This window comes from Myxine glutinosa, chromosome 4 (genome assembly GCF_964187855.1).
Source record: "Myxine glutinosa chromosome 4, kmMyxGlut1.1, whole genome shotgun sequence".
In the NCBI taxonomy this organism is placed as follows: Eukaryota; Metazoa; Chordata; class Myxini; order Myxiniformes; family Myxinidae; genus Myxine; species Myxine glutinosa.
Window position 1 is genome coordinate 93,984,975 of NC_136264.1, and position 25,527 is coordinate 94,010,501.

Here is a 25,527-nt window from a genome sequence, read left to right on the forward strand (position 1 = left end):
AAGATTTTAAAACATCAGGAGTCTATGATGAACTTATTAAACAAGAGCAAGATGTGGATAATTCAATCGTAGGAAGTGGATTCAATATAGGAAAAATTATTTACATAGACATTCATATTCTTAAATCAGATCCTCTAAAAGCTTCTTCCTACATTGATTTACCCAGTGTTATCAAAAATAGAAAAGCAGTTATCAATATCAAAAATAAAGACAATAAATGTTTTCTCTGGTCTATTCTAGCACACTTACATCCTCCACATTTTCATGATGAAAGAGTATCTCATTATAAAAAATATGAGAATACATTAAATACGAAAGATCTAAAGTTTCCTATGGCTTTAAATTATATTCCTAAATTTGAAAAGATAAATAATTTATCAGTTAATGTTTATGGTCTAACAGAAACAAACAGCATTCAGGTTTTAAAGCTTTCTGACAATTGTAAACAAACTCATATTAATCTTCTATATTTTAATTCAGAGGAAAATTCACATTATACATACATTAAAGATATTGCTAAATTAATAAAACCACAAGTATGTAAAAGAACAAATAAAATATATATTTGTTTGCGTTGTCTTAACTTCTTCCATACACAAGAGAGATTAGATAAACATTCAAATTATTGTGGTGAACATAAATCAACGGTAATCAATATGCCTAAAGAAGGCTCAAATATCACATTCAAAGATGAAAAGAAAAAGATCAAACATCCATTTGTTATATATGCTGATTTTGAAAGTATTCTAGAAAAAATAGATACTGCTTCTCCAGATCCAAAAGAATCATACACAAATAAATATCAAAAACATACTCCTTGCGGTTTTTGTTATTATATCAAATCATCTGTTGGTGATAAATATAACAAGTTAGAGGAGTATAGAGGCTCAAATACCCCAGAGGAGTTTGTGAAACGACTAGAAAAAGACTGTGTCCGATTAACCAAGATAATGAGAGAAACTAATAAACCAATGTCCTTGACGAGTGAACAGAAAAGGGAATTTAGAAAAAACAATGTTTGTCATATTTGTGAGGAAAAAATTGGTGAAGGTCTAAAGGTTAGAGATCATTGTCATCTCACTGGTAAATATAGAGGTCCAGCTCATCAAAGTTGTAATATTAATTATCAACTCCCCTCTTTCATTCCTGTCTTTCTTCATAACAACGCTCATTATGATACGCATCTATTTATTAATGAACTTTCAAAGACATCTGGACACATTTCAGCAATTCCTAACACGGATCAGAAATACATTTCATTCACAAAAACAATTCACACATCTCCTATTACTCATATCAGATTTCTTGATACATTTAAATTCATGGTAAGTCCATTGGCTAACTTGGTTCAAAATCTAAAAGAGTTTCCATGTCTTTCAGAGTATTTTTCAGATAAAGATTTTCTAACACAAAAGGGAATTTACCCCTATGACTATATGGACTCATTTGAGAGATTCAATGAAACACAACTTCCTTTAAAAGAAAATTTCGATAACAAATTAAACAACAGTCATATATCTGATAAAGATTATGTACACGCACAAAATGTTTGGGAAAAATATAACATCAAGAATCTTGGCGAGTATCACGATTTGTATCTCAAAACTGATGTGCTTTTATTGGCCGATGTATTTGAAGCCTTTAGATCTGTTTGTCGCACTGGATATGGATTGGATCCTGCTCACTACTACACAGCACCTGGATTGGCTTGGAGCGCGATGTTGAAAATGACAAAACAAGTTTTGGATTTGATAACCGATGTCGATATGCTTTTGATGATTGAAAAGGCAAAAAGAGGTGGAATTTCACAAGTATGCTCGAGCAGATACGCAAAAGCAAATAACAAATATCTTCCAAATTATGATTCAACGAAAGAGAGTTCTTACTTGATGTACTATGACGCAAACAACTTGTATGGCTGGGCAATGTCTCAAGCTCTTCCTTATGGGAAACTAAGATGGGTAAAGGAAAAAGACTACACAAAAGTTTTACAAGATGTATGTATCTCTACACAAAAAGAATTGGATGATTCAAAGGTTGGTTATTATTTTGAGGTCGATTTAAAATATCCTGAAGAACTTCATATCAAACATAAAGATCTTCCATTTGCTTGTGAGAAAGAAAGTCCAAAGAAAGAATGGTTGAGTGATTATCAACGATCGTTTGATATAGGTGAATCAACAGAAAAATTACTTACTACATTATATAACAAGAAAAATTATGTACTACACCAAAGAAATTTGCGACAATATTTATCAAAAGGTCTAAGAGTAGAGAAGATCCACAGGGTTCTAAAGTTCAATCAAAGTCATTGGTTAAAGGGGTACATTGATTTTAATACACAAAGAAGAACAGAGTCAAAAACAAATTTTGAGAAAGACTTTTATAAATTGATGAATAATGCGGTCTTTGGTAAGACCATGGAGAATGTGAGGAAAAGACAAAATATCAGACTAGCAACATCTTGGGAACAAGCATCAAAATTAATTAATAGACCGAGTTTTACTAGAGCTGAGGTCTTTACTGAGAACTTTTGTGCGATCCATTTGGTTAAAGAGAGTATTGAAATGGACAAACCTATTTACATTGGAACATCAATTCTTGACTTGTCAAAGTCATTAATGTATGATTACTTTTATATTAATCTAAAATCAAAGTATAAGGATAATGTGTCATTGTTGTATATGGATACTGATAGTTTTATTTTGAAAATTAATACTGATGATGTTTATTCAGACATGAAAAAGGACATTAATATCTATGATACAAGTAATTACAGTCCAGAGAGTGAGTTGTTCTCTTCTAAAAATAAAAAGGTGATTGGAAAGTTCAAGGATGAATTGGGAGGAAATGTTATGAGTGAATTTGTGGGATTGAGGTCGAAGGCTTATGCTTATAAATACATTGTGAATAACGTTGAAAAGACTGATAAGAAGTTAAAAGGTGTAAAGAAAAATGTCATTAAAGAAACAATAAACTTTAAGGATTATTATAACTGTTTAACAACAAAGAAAGAAGAGTTTAGAAAGATTAATGGAATAAGAAGTTATAAACATCAATTATATTCAGAAGAGGTGAATAAGAAAGCATTGGGGGCTTTTGATGATAAGAGGTTTATTTTAGAAAATGGAATTGATAGTCTCCCTTATGGTTATATAAGTATATAAGTGATAAGATATATAAGTGATAAGATATATAAGTGATAAGATATAAGTGATAAGATATATAAGTGATAAGATATATAAGTGATAAGATATATATAAGTGATAAGATATATATATAAGTGATAAGTTAAAAAGGGGGGTTAGGGATTTTAACGGGCTACCGCCACCTTTTTTACTATTATATAAATGATAGAACCAAGTATCAACCAGACTAAAGAGTGGAGGTGTAATCAACCTTGGTATATAAATGGAAAACATAACGAATGTGAAAAATTTCAGATTCAAGAGGTTGAGAGAATCACTGGTCAGAAGGTTCTCAAGACGGATAAACGTATTCATTTGTTAAGTGGGGTAATGGAGGGCGGGAAGAAAAATATATTAGAGTGGAGTGAGAACTTTAATGGTTATCAATCGGATAATAAATATTATAATTTTAAAATGGTATGTGGGAGAGGAGGAGGTCAAACAAGAACCCTCCGTGAAACATACCACTTTATACTTTCACAACAAAAGGTTAAGGAACCTGTATACTTTATAAATATACTTGATGGGGATGAGTTCTATAGGAGAATGGAACTCTTTAAAAAGTTAGAAAAAGATAATATATTTATAGGCTCATTAGTAGAGTGGTCTAAGGAACTACATTAAGGGGGTAGTGGGGGGAATAGGGTAAAAATTACATGTAAGTGAGAAGGATCATAGGTTCATAAGGCGAGAAGGATTATAGGTTCATAAAGGAAGAAAATCATAGGTTCATAAGGCTAGAAGGATTATAGGTTCATAAGGTGAGAAGGATTATAGGTTCATAAGGCGAGAAGGATTATAGGTTCATAAGGTGAGAAGGATTATAGGTTCATAGAGGGAGAAATAGAGGTGTTTAAGATTTTTGAAAAAGACAAGGGGGTAAATGACATTAGATAGGGATTTCCCATGTTAAACGGAGGTGTCCCAGAAGCAACATTTATCACCTACTAATGCATGGTGCGAAGGATTGAATGGGGGGAGGTGGAACACATTCGCGAAAGCCCGGGGGGGTAGTGTAAAGTCAGGTAGAGGGCATAGGTAAATTGTCTGGATATTGACACCTGTGGTGCAGGTTGTGTCAAAGTAGTGCTTTGGAGGGTGCGTGAGACTGTGGAATGGCTGGGCGTGTGGTTTATTTGGTGCGTATGGTTATTGGGGCACTCCGCCACTGATAGTTTGTCGGCCAGGTGAGTCCGCAGGTAGGCTCTGGGAGCCAGTTAGGGTAGTTGTGAGTTGTTGAGTGGGGCCCGAGGATCCAGGAGAAGGACCCGGGTTGCCCAATGCCAAGGTGGGCATCAGGGGGTAAAGAGCCAGGAGGGGCCTTCCCCAGTTTAGGTAATCGCAGGAGCAGGTAAGCTCGGGTGGCGACTTCAGTGGCGGAGGTGCGCAGGTAGGTAGACCTGCTAGTGGAGCCACACGACCCAGCCCCGAAATTGTGCAAAGGCACAGAGTGAAAATTTGTGGGAGTGAGACCCAAATTTCAGGGGCACCACAGGGTGGACAATGGGAATTCGGGTTCTTAGAACCACATAGTTTAAAGATGGCCGATTGGCAGGGTACGACCCCGGGTAGGTTAAAAGTAAATGTCAGTAGTGTAGTTAGGAGATGAGAAATCCCTTCGCATCATCCACAGCCAATCACCGAGGAGGACGAACTCCACACCAGGGCTTTGTAGACTGATTGAGTGGTGAGACGCATCACGATGTAGAATGACTGTGTTTGTTCCATTCCTTCCTTCCTGGGAGGGATTGGGAGACGAATTTGAATTAGAGGGGGATATGGGAGACAAGACGTAGGGACGAATGTGTAAATACAAAAAGGGCTCGGGTAGTGTAAGCCAACGATGGGGGGTACGGACGGATAGGGACGAGCCTGCTCTGCTCGCTCCTCCACGCCCCTCGCGCTGCATTACCTTGTTTGCTGTGTACCTTTGCACCCTTTCCGCTTTGCTGGTCGTGCTTTGTCTCTCCCCCCCACCCCAGGACCATTTTGGAGGTGGAACTGTGCAGCACCATCGACCTGTGCAGCACCCCTGCTGCACTTTGCTACATTTGTGCAGCCAAACTGCGGAGCACTCTGCTGCCATATCCTTTTACAGTAACTTTGCTGCCACAAACACTTTGCTGCACATTATTACACTTATGGACCACAAGTTTTGTGGCCTTGCACCTCTGCTGTGCAGCACCTTGCTGCAGCATCACCTTGCATCTTCGGACCACTTGTTTTGAGTGGCATTCATGTCACGCAGTCGGACCACATGAGGTTGGACCTGCTTGGCAAAGAAATACAATAAACGCATTTTTTGTGCATTTTTATTATGGTGTGCTGGGGATGAGAAGATTTGTAAGGTAGATAGCCCTGAAGATCAGGAATGGCCTGTATGCTGGTCCGGGGGCTAGCCGGTTTGATAGGCACACAGAAGAAGCAAGAAGCAAGATGCAAGAAGCAAGCAGCAAATGTGATGATTATGAGTGTGTTTGTGTTTTTGCTGTGCTTTCTCTCCCGTCCAATCTTCTCTTCCAAAAAGGACAGCTCCTGGGTCATAGAATTGTAAATAAGAGTAAGTTTTTCTGTGCTTGTAAATATAAAATGCTGCCCACCGGCTATGTGTTTAGTTTGACAAATTCCGGATTCGGTTAGTTGTGGGCGTGATTCTGTTAGATAGCTACTCAACGCAATAGGGGGGACATATTTAGTGTTTTAAAACTGTCACACCCACGGGTTAGATGTTAGGGGGAACCACACCTAGATGTCACACGTAAAAGTAAAAGTAATTTGCATATCGTTCTCAAAATCGGTCGTTCCATTTTTGTTGGGCTCGACTCGGGGACGAGTCTGACGAGGGAGAGGGGTAGTGTTGCGGTTTTGAGTTTGTACAATAAACGTTAATTTTCCCCCTCATAGTTTAGCCACACTACAACACGTAGCCTCGCGATAGTTCAGTTATGTCTAAGTAAATGTATGTATAGTCCTTTTCCTGTGTTAGTTTTGCGTTGAGTAGAATAATGAGAGTTAGGTCCTTTCATTGCCTTATGCCGCCTTATGCCGCCTTTGGCTTTTGGCACAAATTAACACGAGGCGGGCCTGGCAAGTCGAGGCAAGACCGAAGGAAGGCGGAGGGGAAGCCGACAGTAAGAGCGAGCCGCCAATCAAGGCTCGAAGGGAGTGGCTGCGTCACTGCGTCGAGGCGTGGTTAGAACATTCGAGCGAGCTAAGGGGGTTGGCAATATAACCCATTGCACGAAGCCCCCCACACAGTTCTGCGGAGAGGTGAGCTGAACCAAGTTATGAGAAGGGAGAGGCGCTTGTTGAAAGAGTTCTGAGAGAAGACGCGCATGAACCAAGTTATAAGGCGCTCTTACAAATTAAACGCTCGGTTGAGCTTGAGGCAGAACCTCCATTGAGTTACGCGAGTGAGAGCGCGCCGGTAATTAATCGCGCTGTGAGAAACCGCCAAGCCTGGCGAGAGACGCCTACATTTCCCTCCTGCCTGCCTGCTCTGCCCTTTGTTCGAGAGACGCGCTGCAAGGATCCCTCCCGCCGCCTCCTTGCCTTCATTGAGGGACGTGCTGTGACCGGGGAGAGCCACGCCGGGCGAAGCCGTTCCTGGACGACCAAGTCGGCGCGTTCAGCGCCTGAACATCATCCTTCCTTCATTTCCCCCTGTGAGTGTGATCGGGCCCGTGTCTGGAAATTAGTTAAGACTGTATAAGGCTGCTCTGTGTCTCTGCTTTCTACCGATCCTTGTACATAAGTGTGAATAATTATTAAACCTGTGTTCTTCCTTTTATTCGACCGTCTCGTCCCTTCCATCTATTGACTAAGTGTGGTACGAATAAAACCGCTCGAATCGGGTTCCAATACCAGAGATCTGCACGGACCACGTGGTACGTCATCCGCTCGGACGTACTCAAATTACGCATAGTTCGTGCGAGGCTTGATCCCCGCTGTCACGGTGGCGTAGGTATTTAGGTACGTGCGAGAATTGTCCCGAAACCCTACCTTGCGTCTGCCCGGGAGTGGCGATTCAAATCTCGCGGTTGCGACGACCCAAGAAGAACGAGGGGCTTAATCCCCCTTTGGTAAGGGCAGGAGGGAGGGTCGCGCGGAAACCTTAACAATATATATATATAACCACAATCTGTTCTGTCAATGTATAGTTACCTTACTGTTTTACTTTACCAAGAAACCTTAGAAGTCTTAAGAGTTAATGACAATTATGCTGGCAAAGGTAAATCATAGCAACAACATGAATGATGACAATGTGGTTACAACCTGCAACACAAATATAGATTTATTTGCCTGTTCTGTCCACTCAACTCCCTCATCCTTGCTGTTGAAGGTATTATACAATTCATTCCCAAGGGTCTTCACGGTTTGGTTCATTATCAATTACGAATCTCACAGATAGCTGGGTCTGGTTTCAGGCAACTAGTACACACACTCCGTACAGGAATGTCAGGGAGGGTCATGTTACGAGTATTATCCTCTCTGGGGTATATAGATCACAGTAGATCTAGCCTTGGGCGTCAAGAATGTTCGAGGTTTGTTCAGTTACCAAGTTTATTGTGGAGCGCTTCCCAAGTGGCTTAAGCATTCAAGCAAGTACTCCATTTGATCACGTTGATAAGGAATGGCTGGCTTGGCAAGCACTGACTATTGTTGCTGTCTTGTAAGAATGGCCTTGTGTAATGGCTGGGTAATGCAATTTTGTATTGTCTGTCTATCTTTCTGATGTAAGAATGTCTAATTGATATAAGAATGCGATTTCACTTTTATGTGAGGATGGAGTTGGCATTCAGAAGGGGTGGGGAAAGAAAAGATGGGAGGGACAGAGTTGGGAAGGGGAGGTTCAGACTTTGGTGGGAGGGTTTTGGAGGGGAAGGTTGTGGAGGGGTTCATAGTTGTGGTGTGGTGCGGGGGCGGGGGGAGGGGGAGTGGGTTGTGAGTGGATTTGAAGGCTTGGAGTGTGGAGGGCAGGAGGGGAATTTAAGAAATCGGGTTTGGAGGGGGTAGGTTGCGGAATTGGGAGTGGGGCTTGAGGACCACATTGAGAGATATGTAATAAAACTACAGGTTTAAATACAACTGAGTGTAATAAAATATTAGCATGATTTTAAATGCGCCTCTTTTGTAAAAGTATTCCAAAAGCATAATTAAGAATTAACCGAGTTAAACAAATACAAATAATTTTAGTACTCGTATTCCCAACCTGCACATGGGAGGTAACACTAAATTGCAATTTATTTTTTGAGAGTTAAGCTCGTCATTTATAAAAACGAGATGGCTCATCATTTAAATCGTACTAAAATACTCAATTTGGTGTCTGTCTGAATGACCGTGATACATTCCGCCGATATTGTCCAATCTCAACCAAACTTAACAGGAGGATTAAGAGGCACACGATGGAGGCCGCAGCTACTTCATTTGACCACTTTCACAAGGGGTTTTTCTGTCTTGGGCGAAATCCATTTTGAGGTGTATATCTCTGTTAAGATAGCTAATTGTGCTATTGTTGCAAGGTCGCTTCTATTAATAAAAGTAATAACAACACAAAGATAATAGCTTAATATTAATGTTATTACAAAACAATATTAATCTTACTATAATTCACCAAATGTCGGTCTGTCTGTCTGTCTGTCCATCCGTTCGAAGGTACCGCAAAAACCGCTGAACCGATCGCAACGATATTTTGGGTGGGTAATCCTGGGACCCCCTGGAGTAAAAAAGACTATATTGTTTTTCCAATTTCAGCTTTGGCCTCCAGCATTTTCAGGATTGGACTCCCGCATAACGTTATTTTCCTGGGTGCCGCACAAACGTTTGCACCGATTGCTGCATGGCTGCACTGATCGGCTGCACTGATCGGACTCGGTGACCTCGGACAAAGACCTTTTATAAGGACATGGGTTGAATCCCTGCTTGAAAGAATGCCAACCCCCTCCCCGCCATCACGGTCGTCTCTCTAACTCACAATCCCACGAGATATGCGGAAAGGACGACCCAAAACCAATTATCTTCTTTTTGATTCGTATATAAACATCATTAAAAGTAAATAATGACCTCGGCCAAAGTTCAAACGACGTGAGTTTAATCTCTCCATGAGAAAATTCCACATAGATATTTGGGCGGTGTATACGCTAACAGATCGCTGTCTCCATCGATCTTGCCAAGGCCGTAACACCTATCGGCCCAAAATCCTTTTAACTGTTGATTTGGTAGTTTTTACAATGAAGGAAACATTAACAATGTTGTTAAAAGTTTATTTTGTGATTAATTTGTGATTGGAGTTATGTTGTTTGGAATGAAAAAAGAGATATCGAGTTCAAGTGAATGACGACATGCCGTGATGGTTTCTACTTTCTAAACGTGAACCTCGCGGATCGCCATATGCAGATTCGCCACGGACCCACAATCGATGTTTCTATACGTGAACGTTCCCGTCTGTTTGCAAACGGGTATGTTTTTCATGGAAGTCCTTCACGAACTTGCTGTCCATGTCTGACGTGCGACTGAGGGTGCTACAGGAATGTAGAATTTATTGGTTTCATGCTTTAGCATTCGCCGTATCTGCATTGCCTGTTTGCTTCTGGCCTCCCACCCGTGCGTAACACGGGTATCTCACTAGTACAAATAATATCCCCTTTCCCGAAAGTGTTTTTTGCCCTTAGATAAATGCCAGGTTAACATGTATAACTAGCTTATCGTGGTATTTCTTGGGACATCCCTACCCATAGTGAATTTTTTTTTAAACCACAAACACGTATGATTACCTATTTAACACTTAACTGAAAGGGACAAAACCAAACATCCTTGAGGCATTTTTGCTTATTGCATCCGCCACAAACTAATGGATCCGGGCCTATTGATCTACTGTAATCTATGTACCCCAGAGAGGAAAATAACATGCCCCTTCCTGACACTCCCATAGGGATTGGGTGTTCTCATAAATTAAAAGCACAAAATGAAATAAATTAAAATACAAGGTTGTGGAAGAAGTTTTTTTTGTTTTTTTTACATTGGATACAAGAATATGAAAAGCAACAATTTTAACCATAGTATGTTGTGCACATTGTGCTGTGATAAATGTCTTATTGGTCAATGTGGGCACGAGGACGAGCCCATGTCCAACAGAGTGCAAAGATCTTTCGCAGTGCACTTAGCATCGGCTGTGCTGCGGCTGAGGCTGAAGGAATGACAAAATTACGCAGGTCATTGATATCACTTTCAGATAAGTTGCAATCTGTTAAAACTTTGTGTAAAATAGTAGCATTTGCTGACTTTAATAATGTTAGTCTCCAACCTGGAATGTTCCGCAGGAAGAGGGAATAAAGGCAGATTATGACCACAAAGCAGCGATTCAATGCAGATGGGGAAACATTCATGTTCAGTTTCTCCAGCATGCCATTAAAAAAGGGCCACCGTCTTTTTATCGCAGCCATCATACCTGAAAAGGACAAAGGCACTCGTAAGGAACAAATGTCAGACATGGAAGAAAGGAAAAAATGGAACGGCACTGTTCGACGTCACGATGTCGACTGATTATGTCTCCACCCACATTATTAAATCATTATATATACTTGTACCAAGATTGATTTAGATCCCTTCAGGTGTTCTCAAGTATCACATTTTTACCTGACTTGATCTTTGATGCCAAAATTGAATCAGTTCGTCTTTGCATCAAAATATATACTTGTACCAAGTTTTGTTAAGAATCCCATCACTGGTTCATAAGTTAGCGCAGTAAGATAATTTTCACCGAACGGGACTACTGACCCTTGACCTCTTGACACCATAATTTAATCTGTTTATTCCTGCATCATTATACATACCTGTACCAGATTTGACTTGGTTCCCCTCAGCCATTCTTAAGTTATCGAGGTACCGAAAACCTATTACAGACTCTTGGGAAGTTTCAACACTAGAAATTGTTTTATACCCTTCCCCAGATGTACGCCTCCTCACAATTCTATAGTAGAGTTCTACGGACAGTTCCTTGAACTTCATGGTAAAGTTTCTGCTGTGACATGCACTGTTGCAGCTTGATGGAGTACTGCTCTCCCCTCTGGGCTGATGCTCCTGCCTGATACCTAGCTCGGCTTCACGCTGTGGAAACCAAAGCTTTCAGAATCATTGGAATCTCCCACGATGAAGCTGATTCTGAGGGCCTTTCACTCTCACCGCAGGCAAGTTGGTGGTCTTTCTGTCTTCTACCGACTCCTCTCCGGCCTTGCTCCCCCCTGCTCTATCTGTGCTCTGTCCCCCAAATATTCCTCCAGGTCGCACAAGAACTGCCAGCAACCCTCTGATGGTTAAACTGCCGAAATCTCGGCTGTCTGCTCACCTTCACTCTTTTATTCCTCTTTTCTCCCACCTCTGGAACAAACTCCCTCACTCTCTTCAATCCCAGTCCTCCCTCCAGGTATTTAAAACAGCTTTTTAACCATCTCTTATCTTTCCCCTTCCAAAACCTTGATCTTTTCTACCCCCGTTAATACACCCCAAGTCCACCTCTTTCAATCTCCGACTTCATTCCTGAAATTCCTATTAGTGTCAATTTGTTTTATACCGTGTACGCCTACCCCCCAGCCCCCCATCCCACCCCCAAGCCCTCTCCCTTCCACGGATCTCCCGATGTCCCTGTTCTCTACTGTTGTGCTTGTGTGCTTCCCTCTCTCTCCCCATCTTGTCTCCCACTCCCATTATTATATGTTTTATGTGTCCGTTTGTGTTTTGTGTGTTTAATGTGCTGGCTCTCACACGAGCCTCGATCTTGTGTACAAAAACAAACAAACTGTGGGACCTTAGAGAGAAAGGTGTGTTTCTTTCTAAATCATGTCCAATCAATTGAATTGGCCACAGGTGGACTCCAATCAAGTTGTTGACATCTCAAGGATGGTCAAAGGAAATTAGATGCACCTGAGCTCAATTTGGAGTGTCATCACAAAGGGGTTGAATACTGATTAACTCACGACATTTCAGCTTTTCATTTTTAATTACTTTGTAAAACTTTATTTTAAAAAATCAATTTTGACATTATGGGATATTATGTGTAGATCAGCGACAAAAAATGTCAATTTAATGCATTTAAAATTCAGGCTGTAACACAACAAAATGTGAAAAAGTCAAGGGGTGTCAATACTTTCTGAAGTCATTGTATTTTAAAGAATACCTTAACCAAACAAAAAGTGGAATACCAAATATCCAACTCTGTCTGCAGTTGTCCTTGTTGGCATCATTGTCTTGGCCCAAAGACTTGATTCTGTCTTGTACCGTCGCTTCTTTGGACTGTTCCAGAAGCTGCTGGACACTGCTGCTCCTGACACCCCAGCTCTCACAATGCCTGGAACACACAAGCACTGCACCATCAGAATGTTTGTTCACAATTGGCTGTGAAACACACACAAGTCATTTTGAAGTTTCAGACAAACATGTCCAAGTTGTACAGCACACCTGTACAAGGCATGGAATCCTTCACAGAAATTAATGATGTGGTTGCTTAATGGAGCATTTTTCCCCATTTGAGGACAAAAATAAAAATTGCATCATGATCAGTTCCTGTAATTCTCCTTTTTTTAAATTAGACTTTATTCACTGCAATTCTTAAATCTGTTTCAATGGTGGTTTGTCTGTCCAAGGGTAGGTTATTGTGTTGCCGAAGCAGTCTTGTGGCAAAGATTGAACCGAGTGGTTTGCCATTACCTCTCAGCAGTCATCAGTACAAACAATTGGAACTTGGCTCGAGTGTTGGCACAAAATAGCCCACTCATTGTGAAAGACAATTAATTTTCTACATCAATCAGCAGCAAATGCTGGCAGACAGACAACGGCTTAACTTGCCGTCCGACATTTAATGCTGCAATGCCCGGCCAGCGACCGTCCAAGTTTATGATCGGGTCTGGAATCGCAGCCAGACACAGCAGGTCAAAGGGGATTATGCAATATCTGAGCTATCCCACCAGCCCAACTCTTACATCACCGCAAAAACGACATGGATATGAAAGTTCAGCATTGACAAACACCTCATTAAGAAACTAGAGAGTTAATGGAACACCTTACCCTGCACTGTCTTGAGAAACAAGGACATGGGTGGCGTTTACGAGCGGCAAATTGAATTGGGCGTGATGAAGTAAAATGCCGTAATATTTTGTCCAAGTACTGCTGAATGGAAGGGTTTTGAAAGTGCCAAAAGGCAATTTGTGCTTGACAGTGTTCAAGTATATAATTCAATTGAAATAAAATGAAGAATTTTAAAGTTCGTAAAAAAAATTCCAGAAGTTTACCGCTGTTGAAGCAGTGTCTTTTACACCACCTGATTTTACACGGTTCTTCGTGCCTGTTGTTTGTGTCCTTTATTACAGCATCCTTAAAAACTGTGTTTCCTGTTTGGAATGATTTACAAGTTTGTCTGATCGCCAGACTGGCAGACGGCGTACAAAAAAACTTATCACTCCTCTTTGTGCATACGAGATTGGGAAGAATTTGGAGCCAAAGTACTGCTAAACTCCAGGTTTGATTTCCGATTCATGTTCTGATTCGTGTTCAAAATATAACTTTCAATTGCAATTAAGAAAAACGAAATACAAATATAAGGCAACCTCAGATCATTCCAGAAAGCCCGCAACAAGTGTGCGTCCACTCTAAGGAGAGCCAGAAAAACATCTGTCCAACCTCAAAAATGAAGTTTCAAACTTGTTCCCTCTAACACCTGGTGGCACCTTGTTAAGTCTGTCTCTGGTGTATGTTCTGCTTCCATTCCTTCCTTCACCTCAAATGACACCACAATGGAGTCTGCTCATGAGAAGGCCGAATGGCTACATTCTGTGTTTGCTTCCAAATCTTGCATCCCTAACCCCTTTCTCCCTGCACCTACCCTTCCCAGTCGTACCCAACTGCTTCTGAATTCTTTGTCTTTTGCATCTGAGAAGGTGGAGATGTTTCTTGCAACCCTCAACTCTGACTCTCCAACTGGACTGGACGGCATCAGCTCATGTGTCCTAAAAACCTGCTTTGCTGCTCCTGCACTTTACTCTCTGCCCTTTTAACCCTGTTATTTACCCTAGGTCATATTCCATCTGCTTGGAAATAAGCCAACATCACAGCAATTACATAAAAGGTGCAAAAACAGATCCCCTTAACTCCAGAACAATTTAGCTTACTTTCAATCATCAGCAACGTCATGGAATCCATCATTGCAGACCTCAGTTGACATAAAATCATTCCGTTTTTCCAAACGCCTCATCTCAGATCATCAATTCGGATTTAGATCAGGTCATTCTACATGTTGCTTCTATTCTCCCAACAATGGAAGGAGGACCTCAATATCAGTCATGAGATCAGAGCTGTCTCTCTGGACTTATCTCAAGCTTTCAATACAGTCTGGCATCCTGCCCTGCTCTCCAAAGTGTCTGCCTATGGAATCCAAGGCCAACTCCACTCTTGGATTACTGACTTCTTCCACTCTCAAAGCCAACATGTGGCTCTCAACGGAACTCTTTCTTCTCCTCTCCCTGTCAAGGCTGGAGTACCCCAAGCCAGTGTTCTAGGTCCCATCCTATTCCTCTGGAAAGTCTTATTTATCTTTTTGCTGATGACTCCACTATCTACCATGACATCCCTCATCCTTCTGTCAGATAGGCAGCAGCCTCTACCCTCTCCTTAGACTTTGACAAAATGTCTTTCAATCCTGAGAAATCCCACACACACACTCTCTCCAAAAGGACTGTACCACAAACCCTCCCATCTACATCTACAACACTCTCGAAGAAGTTAAATCACTCAAACTCTTGGGTTTCACTCTCATCCACAATCTCTTTTCAGCAAACCACATTTTAGGTTTGGCCTCCAAAGCTAGACACGACCAGCCGTCCTCCTTCGTGCAAAGTCCTTCCTTGGCACACCTGAGCTCTTATCCACCCACAGCGCTTTAATACACAGTTTGATGGAATACTCTATCTCCTCTGATGGACACCCTCCCCAGGTGCCAGGTATCGGCACGATGCACACACTCCACCAGAAACCCTCTTCGAGTGAAACTGCCTAAATCCAGAGCCACTACTCACCTACACTCATTTATTCCTCTTTTTTTTTTTTTTACCACCTGTGGAACTGCCTTCCACACTCTCTTCAATCCAATTATTCCACCCGGGTCTTCAAGACAGCTGTTCACCACCATCTCAGGTCATCCAAAGCCATGATATTTTCGACACCTGTTAAACCACACCCCACTCCTCTCAAAATTTTGCTCATGTATCCATCTTTTCCACCCCTTGCATTCTCCCTTACCCCTCATCGATACCTGTATCCCTTGTTTGTCCGTCTCCATCTGCTTTCTCTCTTCACCTTGCTGTTGGTGTTTCCCCTCTCTGTTCCCTTTGTTATGTTGTGCTTTGATCTGTTCTGGGTGCTAGCTCTTTCACGAGCCTTGACCATTTATAAAAATAATAATATAAAAAGTTATTCCCCATTCATAAACTGACGTTTCTAGACAGAACAGACAGAAAGATGTGTACCAATTGCTTAACCTAACTTTTCCCTTCGAGTGCATGGGTCAATTATAAGTTTAAAACACCAACAGAAAAAAAAATAGGCATAAAAACTAGAGCAACGTGACTGTGTCGCCAACATGCTTCCACGTAGTCCCTGCGCGTGACAATGAGTGGATACCCTCGTTCACTGTCCTAAAAATAAACAAGTTTTATTTAAATCCTTTCAGGTGTTTTCAAGTATCCCATTTTTACCAGCAGGGCAGGTTTTACATCGATCGGTGAAGCTGTTTCGGAGAAGGGATTTTTAAAAATATCGGCTTTCAAGCGAACCACGTGATTATATGACCTGGAAAATGTACACTCTGCATATGTATGGGTAGGGGATCACGTTTGTGAAGTTTTGTGTTGAACGGATAAGGTTTGTTTTTCTATCCAAGATGGATGTGACCTATACATCATCATTTTCAAACTATATGCAGCAATGGTGTTAGATGACATTTGTAAAATTTCGCATCATTAGGGTAAGCGGTTTCAGAGATATAATTATTTTATATTTTCCTTAAATCCAACATGGCGGCCACACCATGTGACCAATGACGTTTTTATGATCAACTTTTAATTGCCATGCCGAGTCAATGACACGTAAAGTTACGAGTCAATCAATTTGGTGGTTTGGGAGAAGATGGTTTAAAAAAAAATGTTTTAGGTTAAATCCAATATGGCTGCCAAACCATGTGACCTATGATGTCATAAATTTAATATTTCAATACAAATGGTTCATAGATCATATGCATGCAATTTCAGATTTTTCGGATAACGGATCCAACTAAAACATTTATGGCTGGTATACCACTTCACCGATGATGTCATAATCACGCTTTTGTTCTCCATTGGAAGTACTTGACAATGTGGCAAGTTTCACATTTTTCCATTGAGCGGTTTCCAAGAAATATTTTTTAATTATTTGCGTTTTATCCCAGATGGGTGCCATACCACATGACCTATGACGTCACAATTATCACAAAAACATTCTGCATGGGTGTCGCTCCTACCCTGAAAGTTTTGTCTCAATCGGACATGTGGTTGCTGAGAAAAACGAGGTTTAACCCGTACGGATGGGCGGACAACCCAAAAACATAATGCCTCCGGCCACCTTCGGGGGTGGAGGCATAATAATGGAAATAAAAAATAATAGAAGTAAACAAAATAAAACAGCTAAATGGCATTTACAATGTTACTTTATGGAACAAGAAGCATCCAGTAGGCTTTATTTCACCTGTTATAAAGCTGTTCAGCCTCAGACCAAAGTTGCAAAGGGATGAGAATGTGCTTTATGTAGAGAGTAGCCACTCGAGCTTGGTCCATGATTGGATCTCCCTTCGATGCTGTGACATGAATGCCAGCTGAAGCATTCGGCTTCAGGTCATAATTGTCTAATTCTTGAAAACCACCACCGTCATTTGGACAATAAGCATCAGAAGCTTTCTCAAATGAAGTATTGGAAGATATCACACTTAAACTGGTACTCGGAAAGATTCCCTTTTGTTGAAGTTCAGGAACCGTCCTGTTTTTTAACCAGTTTTTCACCACTGCTTGAATTGAATGTGGCTCCCCAACCTTGCTGTGCAAGAGGATTCTGTGGAGGTGAAACAGTGGCAGACATTTCACTCAGACAATAAAGTTTGCTGGCTTGCTCTAATAAAAAAAATACTAGCTTTCCCATTAAGAATTGGTAAAAAACATACTATATTGTTATGTGGAAAGGGGGTGGGGATTGGATCCATAGCAAGACTATGGAAAGTGTAGTATGGTCCATGTGCTTCGAGTATGTTGGATTACTATGGAACAGGGCCCTGGCAGAGTAAGTCATTTGTTACACGTGACGCTGATCAGGAGGCAGCATATGTAATTTATCGACAGGTTAGACATTTATTTTGTTGGCGTGAACACCTCTTGTTTGTGGGCTGGGCTAGGTGAGGATTTCTCATGACAGACGCATACATGTCACATCTTTGTGCGAAAGGCCGACCACAATCTTTCTGGCCAGTGTGTGTCAGCTATGGTGGTGTAGTGTCCTGTGGAACCAGAAGCTACAATTTCACAAATACCCAGATTCTACTTATACTTGAGTGGAATGCTTAACACACCTTATTAAGAGTCAAATCTACCAGAAAGCAAGACAAATCAAATAAATAGAGACGAGCCTGAGATGAAAAGGTTGAGAATGAGGTCGACTGCCTGTGCAGTGCAATGCAAATCTGGTGTCACGTGATCAAAGCCACATTGTGCTGAACGATCTTCTAACACGAGTAATCTTCATCTGGATGAATTAACATAGGTGTGACCATGTAATGGCTTTTTCTAAATTTATCCAGCAGAATGATTATAATTCGCAGTCACCATATTGGTTGAAAACGCTATGATGCAGTATACCTCTGCTGGTATGGATGTGATGAAAGCATTGTTATGTTTGTAGGGGGTAGGCAGTGATTACCTTAGTCCAGGTAGAATTGAATAGATAGTATGCTCTGAATGTTGTGTAGCCATCTTGATGTACATAAGTCAGGCCATATATCGTGTAAGCTCGCATCTTCGTTCCCATCACGAGGGGTGGGGTTATGTTAATTAGTTAGGGATTATGGGTAATTAATCCCCTGTATGTAATGGCCTCTGTTGTTTTTCCTCTGTTCCTTATGACACACGCAGCACACACACAAGAAAGAAATCGCGCATTAATAACCCTAAATAGAAAGCAACCGGAAGCAGGACATTGAGCACTATCACTGATAACACTGACCTGGTGAGCACACAGGCACAGGCAGGGCCGTGGGGCCACGCCCCGAAGAGCAGTGATTGGTCAGTGATTGATTGGTGCAAGGACTGCTAAGATGGGACTATGGGATTGGTGGAGCAGGACGGATGCTGTCAGATCCCTGAGTATAAAAGAACGCTCTGCCCGACATTTTCTCGTTTCTCTTCTTCGTCTTCTTGTAGCTGGCTCTGGTCTTCTGGCTTTGGCGGTGAACGGTCACGATTTGATATCTCGCTCTGCTTCGGGAGTTCACGGAGAGTGGTCGGAGTTTGTGGCGCTCTTGCGTTGGGAGACGTGGGTGTTGGTATTGGTGAACGAGATTGTGAGGACAAGCATGGCTGGATGAACGAGCTGCGTGCCAAGGTCATTCCCGCGCATAGACTTCGAGCCAACGAGCGCATTTTCGCGCGCAAAGACGTGGGAACTGGGACGATTCCTAACGAGATTCAAGAGCAGCTCAGAGCTAAGTGCCCACAAATTAACGCATTTATTTTCACAATAATTTTTCCCATTGTTTGTATTTGAATCTGTATAATCATTCTGCTGGATAAATTTAGAAAAAGCCATTGCACGTTTGGACATTATTTTTTCGTGCATTATTTTGTTACCGGCATTTCGTTAATAAAGCCAGTATTTCTGTACAGTAAATTCTGTGTCGTTTGAGTTGATTAATTATCCAGGTGCGAAGAAGTCAGGTGGAAGCCGTCCAGGTAAGTTCGTCATCCTCCTTTCCCTCGCGTGTAAAGATTACCGTCATTTTTGGATTGAACGCCTTGGAGTAAAGCTCGTTTGGTCATCCGTGTTGCCCTGCGGTGTTCACTACATGGTAGTCACACGACAGTATGTAGGCGTGAATATGGCCTTATATTCTGCTACACAAACAACGGAAGGCGTGACAAGGGATTTCAAATTGTAAAACTAGAGGTTCCAGGGAACCTGAACTCAACTGGTCTATATCAATATGGTTAGAATATGCATAATAGAACCACAAACCATATAGTTTATATGTGCTAAAGAGGTACAGTAACGTTGAAGGTATCTCATGTTTAAACAGGAAACTAGAAAAAATTGAGTTTTAAGTGAGGCATGAAAAGTAAAACTACAATTACTTTTCTCAGATTTCAGACTTGAATTTATTATATGTGTTGAGGTTTGTTACATACTGTCTGTCTACACACCAAGTTTCAGCCTTCTAGCTACATTAGGAAGTACCAGATTGACAAATAATTATTTTTCAATATGGCCCACCTGCCGCGACCATTTTTGGGCGTGCAACGCCCAAATGCAATCCCAAACTAGTTTATGCCTTAAAGATGCTGCATAACAAGTTTCATCAAATTTGATCAATATTTGTGACTTTTAGAGTGTAGACGTCGAATTGTTTACAGACGACAGACAGACAGACAGACGACAGACGGACACTGGGTGTCGACAAAAACTCAGCTGGACATAGTCCAGTTGAGTTAAAAATCACATGCAAAACGTGGTGCATTCGCACCCTATGCACCCACTCTGACGAAGGGCTAGCACGCATACACACACACACACATACACACACACAAACAAACATCTTTACCATGAGTAGACTCACACATGCAATCAACAGAAAAGCCTCACCCCCCCCCCCCCCCTCCCAACTCTGTCCTATCTTTGTTCTCCTCACATTACCCCAACTCCCCGCTCCTGCAACCCCAAGTCCTCACACTTCCTTGTCCAAACCAAAGGCAGATAAATCCCACCCATTAATCCCTCCTCCTTCCAATTTTCCATGCATCTCCCCTTGGAGTTTCCTTCTGTATCCATCTTGTCCACCCCATGCATGCGTGTTTTATATCATGTTTTTGCCTGTTACCTCCTGATCCGTTCAGTGTACTAGATCTTCCATGAGCCTCGGCTATGTATACAAAAAAATCGGCTATGTATACATTTTAAAAATTCCACAAAGTATAGTTGGCAAAAGGCTACATCTTCGAAAAAGCACCGTGTCGCTGTGAGCCAGAGGTCGACTCATCAATTCCAAATCTTAACGACACATGAGCAGAGGAAAAAAAAGACAACAAGCAATCCAACTCACAGAATCTGCAGTAGTGTGCTGGGAATCAATTCCACACATGGGTACTGTCTGCAGGTCCAGGACAATGCTTCTCTCCAACGCTCCTCCTCTGCCAACACTTGAACTGCGATGCAACACAACGATTCACGTAGTTGCTGTTGCTGTTGCTGATGACTGCAGGAATGTAAAAAACAATAATTTTATGTATCTAATATATAAAGAAAAAGTTTGTTTGTGTGTGTGTGCCATGGGTGTACATAGGTTGAATGTCCACACACACCAGGAACAAGTATTGAGATTTATTATCTGGAGAAGATTCACTTGAATATAACGAGAATTACAACAAGTTAACAGTACACTTAAGCCGGCTTACACAACCACGGACTCAACACAATGTCTCAAGCAAAACTTCTGCTCTACTCTGTTGAATTCAGTTATTTTATAGTGTTTCTGTGAACAAAGAAAATTCCTGAAGTCTTGAGGAGTCAGGAGGGGGTCAGGGTTTTGAGACAGTTTGGTGCCCACGGGCATGGTAGAACATCTGTTTACCATTTCAACACAGGCCATAAAGATAAGTAGCCTGAGATGGAAGAGTGTAGACATGGTGTTTTCATCATGCTAGCACCTAAAGGAGACTCATCTGGTCTTGTCTGAAAAAACAGCTTCATTCACCTTTTGTATATTTCTTCCTTGCACAGATTATCAATGTAAACTTTATTCCTATAAGTATTCGTAAACACAGCAAACACACATTTTCTATTACCCAAAAATGCACATTGATCAAAGATTTATCACTGAAGTATATTCTTCATTTTTATTGGCAATATATATATTGAAGACTATAACAACTGGTGTCTTTGTCTTGATCCGTGAGGATTTAAACAATTAGTGGGAAGAGACCATCAATGGAGGTTTGCCATTGCCTTTAAACAGCAACAACGAATAACACTTACCAATCCTGAGAATTAAATTAAGTGAAAAACAAATTTGAAACAAGATGCCAGCAACACCTCGCCTACTCTAATAGTCAGGTTCACGATGTTTTTTCGTTCAAAATCATGGTAGATTAGCAAACCTATACATTTTTGGAAACGTTATTACATGGAAAATCTGAAAATCAATGTTTACATTTGCCAATTCCGACCAATTCGATTCGACCAATTCGATTCGACCAATTCAACCAATCGACCAAGTCCATTCGACCAATTCGACCATTCGACCATTCGACCAATCGCTTCGATCGACCATTCGACCATTCGACCAATTCGATCGATTCGATTCGATTCATCGAATTCGATTCGATCGACCATTCGACCAATTCGATTTGCAAATCAATTTGACCGACCTTTGCTTGTGTGGAACGGACTGTGAAAACGATGCGGACTATATTGTCGGATACGACACACAGGACAGTGATGACGAACTCTAAATGGCATATTCTGTAATCGTGTATGTTTGATGCCATTGACTGCCTGTGTATATTTTGTCATTGACTGCCTGTGTAGATGTGAACTTATACTGACTGCATGTGTATATATGATTTTGCTGACTGCCTGTGTATGTTTGGTGATATGAATTATTGTGACACATTTTGATGTTATTAACGGCCTGTACAAAATGATAACATGTATTTGATTATGCAACTTATCGCGAATATAAAGACAGTATTTTGCAATTCAAAACCTTTGATTCGTGTCTTACCATTCCCCATAGCACTAATTTGATACTTTCATTGGATTCCTTGTCCCTGAAAATATAGGTTTAGTATATTTTAAAAAGTTTTTAGGGTAATTAGAGGCAGAAATAGAACAAAATATGTATTTTACAGTGGCCATTTTGAAAATCCAAAATGGCCGCCATACAGGTATCTCTCCAAATGTAAACATTGATTTTTAGTTTCCTTATGCTATAACTTTTCCAAAAATGTATAGGTTTGCTAATCTACCATGATTTTGAACGAAATATAATTTATTGACATGGTGAACCTGACTATGAAGAGAAAGACATCTCATGAACAGTTGGAAGTCCATTCAGACTTCCACCTGTGTGTGTTTGTTCATTTGTGCATTTTGACCCTGCAGGAGCAAGTGCAACCAAACTTTTTCATCCAGCGGAAGATCGAGGGCCATGTTCGGATAAATAACAATGACCACAGCGTGGTCAAGACCTGTGACAAAATCTGGTAACGGGCCAATTGGGAAACACGCAATTAAAAGCACTCTTAAAAGATGAACAGCTTCATTGGGAAACATGCATTTAATGCATTATTAAAAATTAATTTGACACCTCTCATCCACGTCGGCCTCCGCCATGGTTATGTTATATCAGAACGAGCTGATTCTTCACACAGTCAGGAATTGCTTAACCCCAATATGGTGCTGTTCAAAAAATATGTAACACTTGATTACAGTGCGTTCTGACATATTCTGTGTTCTGACAGGTTTGATTAAATCTTACTATTATTCGACATATAATTAGATTTTTCAGGGATCCTAATCGTGAATAATACAAGACCCAAACAAAGCCAATGGTTTCAGTAATTTGCATTACATAACACTTTGCGAGGTCATGCAACATAACGCGTAACACAACGCTTGATTGTCGTACAATCGAATGTTCCATGCATTCTGACGGGCTTGATTAAACCTTACTATTATTCGACATATGATTTGTTGGGGTCCCTCATCCTGAATACCACTTGACCCAAACAAAGCCAATGAAAATATGGCGCAACAAACCCGGGCAGTGTATAATCAGCAGAGGCCTTCAGGCCTAATGTGTTAGGCCCACCAAAAAACCAAGTTGGCAGCCATATAATTTTGTCTCAGTGCTATAGATGAGAGCGAGACTACCGGAAGTAAGCTGTAACACGGCCCTTTTGTGGTTTGTTTTCAACATATCCAATCACGTGACTGTTGTCGCGAAGGGTGCACTAACCGGAAGTTACGTAGTTCCGCGGGCGGCTATACAAACATTTCGTGTTATTTTTCATAAAACTTTATATTGTTAGAAAGAGAATTACTTCTAGCTTGTCGGAAAGTTAAAATTTTAAAGATCAGACAAGAATTAAGCGAGTTATGATCAAATAACCTACACCCTTTCCATAATTTCCGGCTGTAACACGTGCCCTTTTGTGCTTTGTTTTCAACGTATCCAATCACGTGACTGTTGTGCGAAGGGTGCACCAACCAGAAGTTACGTAGTTCCGCGGGCACCCATCTATGGTGGGTCATTGTTGTTGTTCATGTGCAGCCTGTGGCTGCTGGTTGCATCATTTTTCTGCAAGGTGCCCCTTTTACCAGTGAGCTGGTACTCAATTATGCCAACCTCGGAAGGATGACAGGCTGAGTCAACCCCCCTGGCATTAATTCAACGATCGACCGGGATTCAAACTCATGATCCGAGGATCCCAAGCTGGCACCCTAACTGTTAAGCCAACACCAGGCTTGCTATGGTGGGTAGAGTCAAGCGTCATACGTCTGGTGTAGCAGCTGTCCGACCAATGTGTACATTTTGAAAATCGACCGCCAATAAAAACCACAACAAAAACCACAACAATAACAACACAATAACAACAGCAATGCAAAGCTCTTGTAGAGATATTGACCCCAGATAAAACCAAATAATTGGCCTTCAGACCTCCATCGGATCTTGTGCTTATACACTGCCTGGGTTGTTTTTTTCCCCAGGAGTGATCGAGTAATATGTATTGTGAATATCATATGTTGAGGTTGCAGTGATGTGTTGTCAACAACACAATTTTATTATCACAGTGTTTACACATGTGCATGTTATTTAAAAAGATTGTTTTACATAGGTTTATTATAACATGTCTGTGTTCAGGCCTCAAGTGAGTATGTTGCTTATACACTGCCTGTTTTTCTGAGTAATATGTTTCGTGAAGATCGTATGTTGAGGTCGTAGTGATTTATTGTATTAAAAAAGTTAAATTGAGAAAAAGAAAGGAAAGCGGTCTAAGTGCATTTTGAACGCCCAAGTTTGGTAATTAATGCGAAACCATAAGAAAAAGCCAAAATCCCCCAATTTGTCATGCAGAGAATATTTAAATACACATTTCATTGATGTTTCCCTGGCAACGCTGAGTACTTCAGCTATAAGTAGGACAATAAAAATCCATCCATAGCTCCAGGTTCATGCAATACCTGAGCCTACAAAGTGAAATGTCCATGCCAACGGTAAGTTTGAATGGAGCATCAACACTCATGACTGCCTCACAGAACGTCCTCGTGGAGGAAAGATCTCCGGGATAACCCAAACATTTACCGGTCATCTTCTGGATTGTCCTGTGGTCCAATGATGTCGACATATTTATTGCAGATCGTCCAGGCAGCAGGAAAGTCCCGCCGCGCCAAAAGTGAACTTGCTCGCGAGAGGACGTTTTCCATGGAGACGTCCATGATGCTCCTGTCCGACGTATTTAAACGCTCGTGTACACCCCCGGCCGGTGAGCCATCGTCGATCCTTCGTGGGATCAACAGCGAAAGCTCAGCACGACACGCAAACGAGACCAGGCCGGTAATGAAGCCTTTGTGAGTCTACAGAGGGCGCTAGATGACCTCGGACGGAGCGAGGTGGAGCGTTCACGGCGGGACAGGCAAAAGTGTGCGGCACAGGTAGCTGTGAATGCGTTGGGACTGCGAGTGCGGTGGGGGAGACCGAGTGCGTTTTGGTGTCGGAGTCCGGAGCTCGACCGAGGTGGTGCCTCGAGCGGCGAGGTCACGGTAGGGCGGTCCGCCTGGAAAATGGCGGCTACCATGCCTGGGCCCGGCCGGGGTGACGTGAGGGACTTCTCGCACTCTCACGTCGCCAGCGAGGTGAGTCCTGGTCTTGAGGGTGCGTGCATCGCGGACAGCCACCTGGAGTTGAGGCAGACATTCCGGTGCACCGAGTTTGTATATTGCCCCTGTTACTTGTATGTATATCAAGCCGTCTCCTCTTTGTCAAGATCTTTGACCTCATGACCTA

The 25,527-nt window shown here is 41.5% G+C and overlaps 2 protein-coding genes across 4 annotated transcripts in view; one reads left to right on the plus strand and one right to left on the minus strand.

Annotated features, from left to right (window-relative positions):
• Positions 1–1,171: 1,171 nt before the first annotated feature.
• Positions 1,172–25,519, minus strand: PEX26 (peroxisomal biogenesis factor 26). 2 transcript variants are annotated; one of them, XM_068112950.2, is made up of 6 exons: positions 24,826–25,519; positions 20,563–20,715; positions 16,953–17,312; positions 12,386–12,531; positions 10,492–10,635; positions 1,172–10,374 (listed from the first exon to the last, which is right to left on the minus strand). In XM_068112950.2, the coding sequence occupies exons 1-6, from the start codon at positions 24,957–24,959 to the stop codon at positions 10,280–10,282; spliced, it is 1,032 nt and encodes a 343-aa protein (XP_067969051.2). In that variant the 5' UTR covers positions 24,960–25,519; the 3' UTR covers positions 1,172–10,279. The 2 variants fall into 2 exon arrangements, with proteins under 2 accessions (XP_067969051.2, XP_067969054.1); XM_068112953.2 differs by having other exon boundaries at positions 20,563–20,665; positions 24,826–24,959.
• LOC137424991 (serine/threonine-protein kinase B-raf) overlaps positions 25,099–25,527 on the plus strand; it is a 48,154-nt gene continuing 47,725 nt past the window's right edge. The window contains exon 1 of one of the 2 annotated variants that reach the window (XM_068112947.2): positions 25,099–25,376. In XM_068112947.2, the coding sequence (XP_067969048.2) occupies positions 25,305–25,376 (72 nt within the window). In that variant the 5' untranslated portion in view covers positions 25,099–25,304. The remainder of the gene's footprint in view (positions 25,377–25,527) is intronic. The other variant, XR_013623109.1, reaches the window with a different exon arrangement.

Excerpts from the sequence above, each read along its gene's own strand:
- PEX26 (XM_068112950.2), bottom strand. The coding sequence starts at position 24,959 with ATGGACGTCTCCATGGAAAACGTCCTCTCGCGAGCAAGTTCACTTTTG. Across the intron at positions 10,636-12,385 it reads CAGACAGAGTTGGATATTTG|GTATGATGGCTGCGATAAAA; the intron begins GTATTCCACTTT and ends TGTCCTTTTCAG. Across the intron at positions 10,375-10,491 it reads CTTCCTGCGGAACATTCCAG|CCTCAGCCGCAGCACAGCCG; the intron begins GTTGGAGACTAA and ends TCATTCCTTCAG.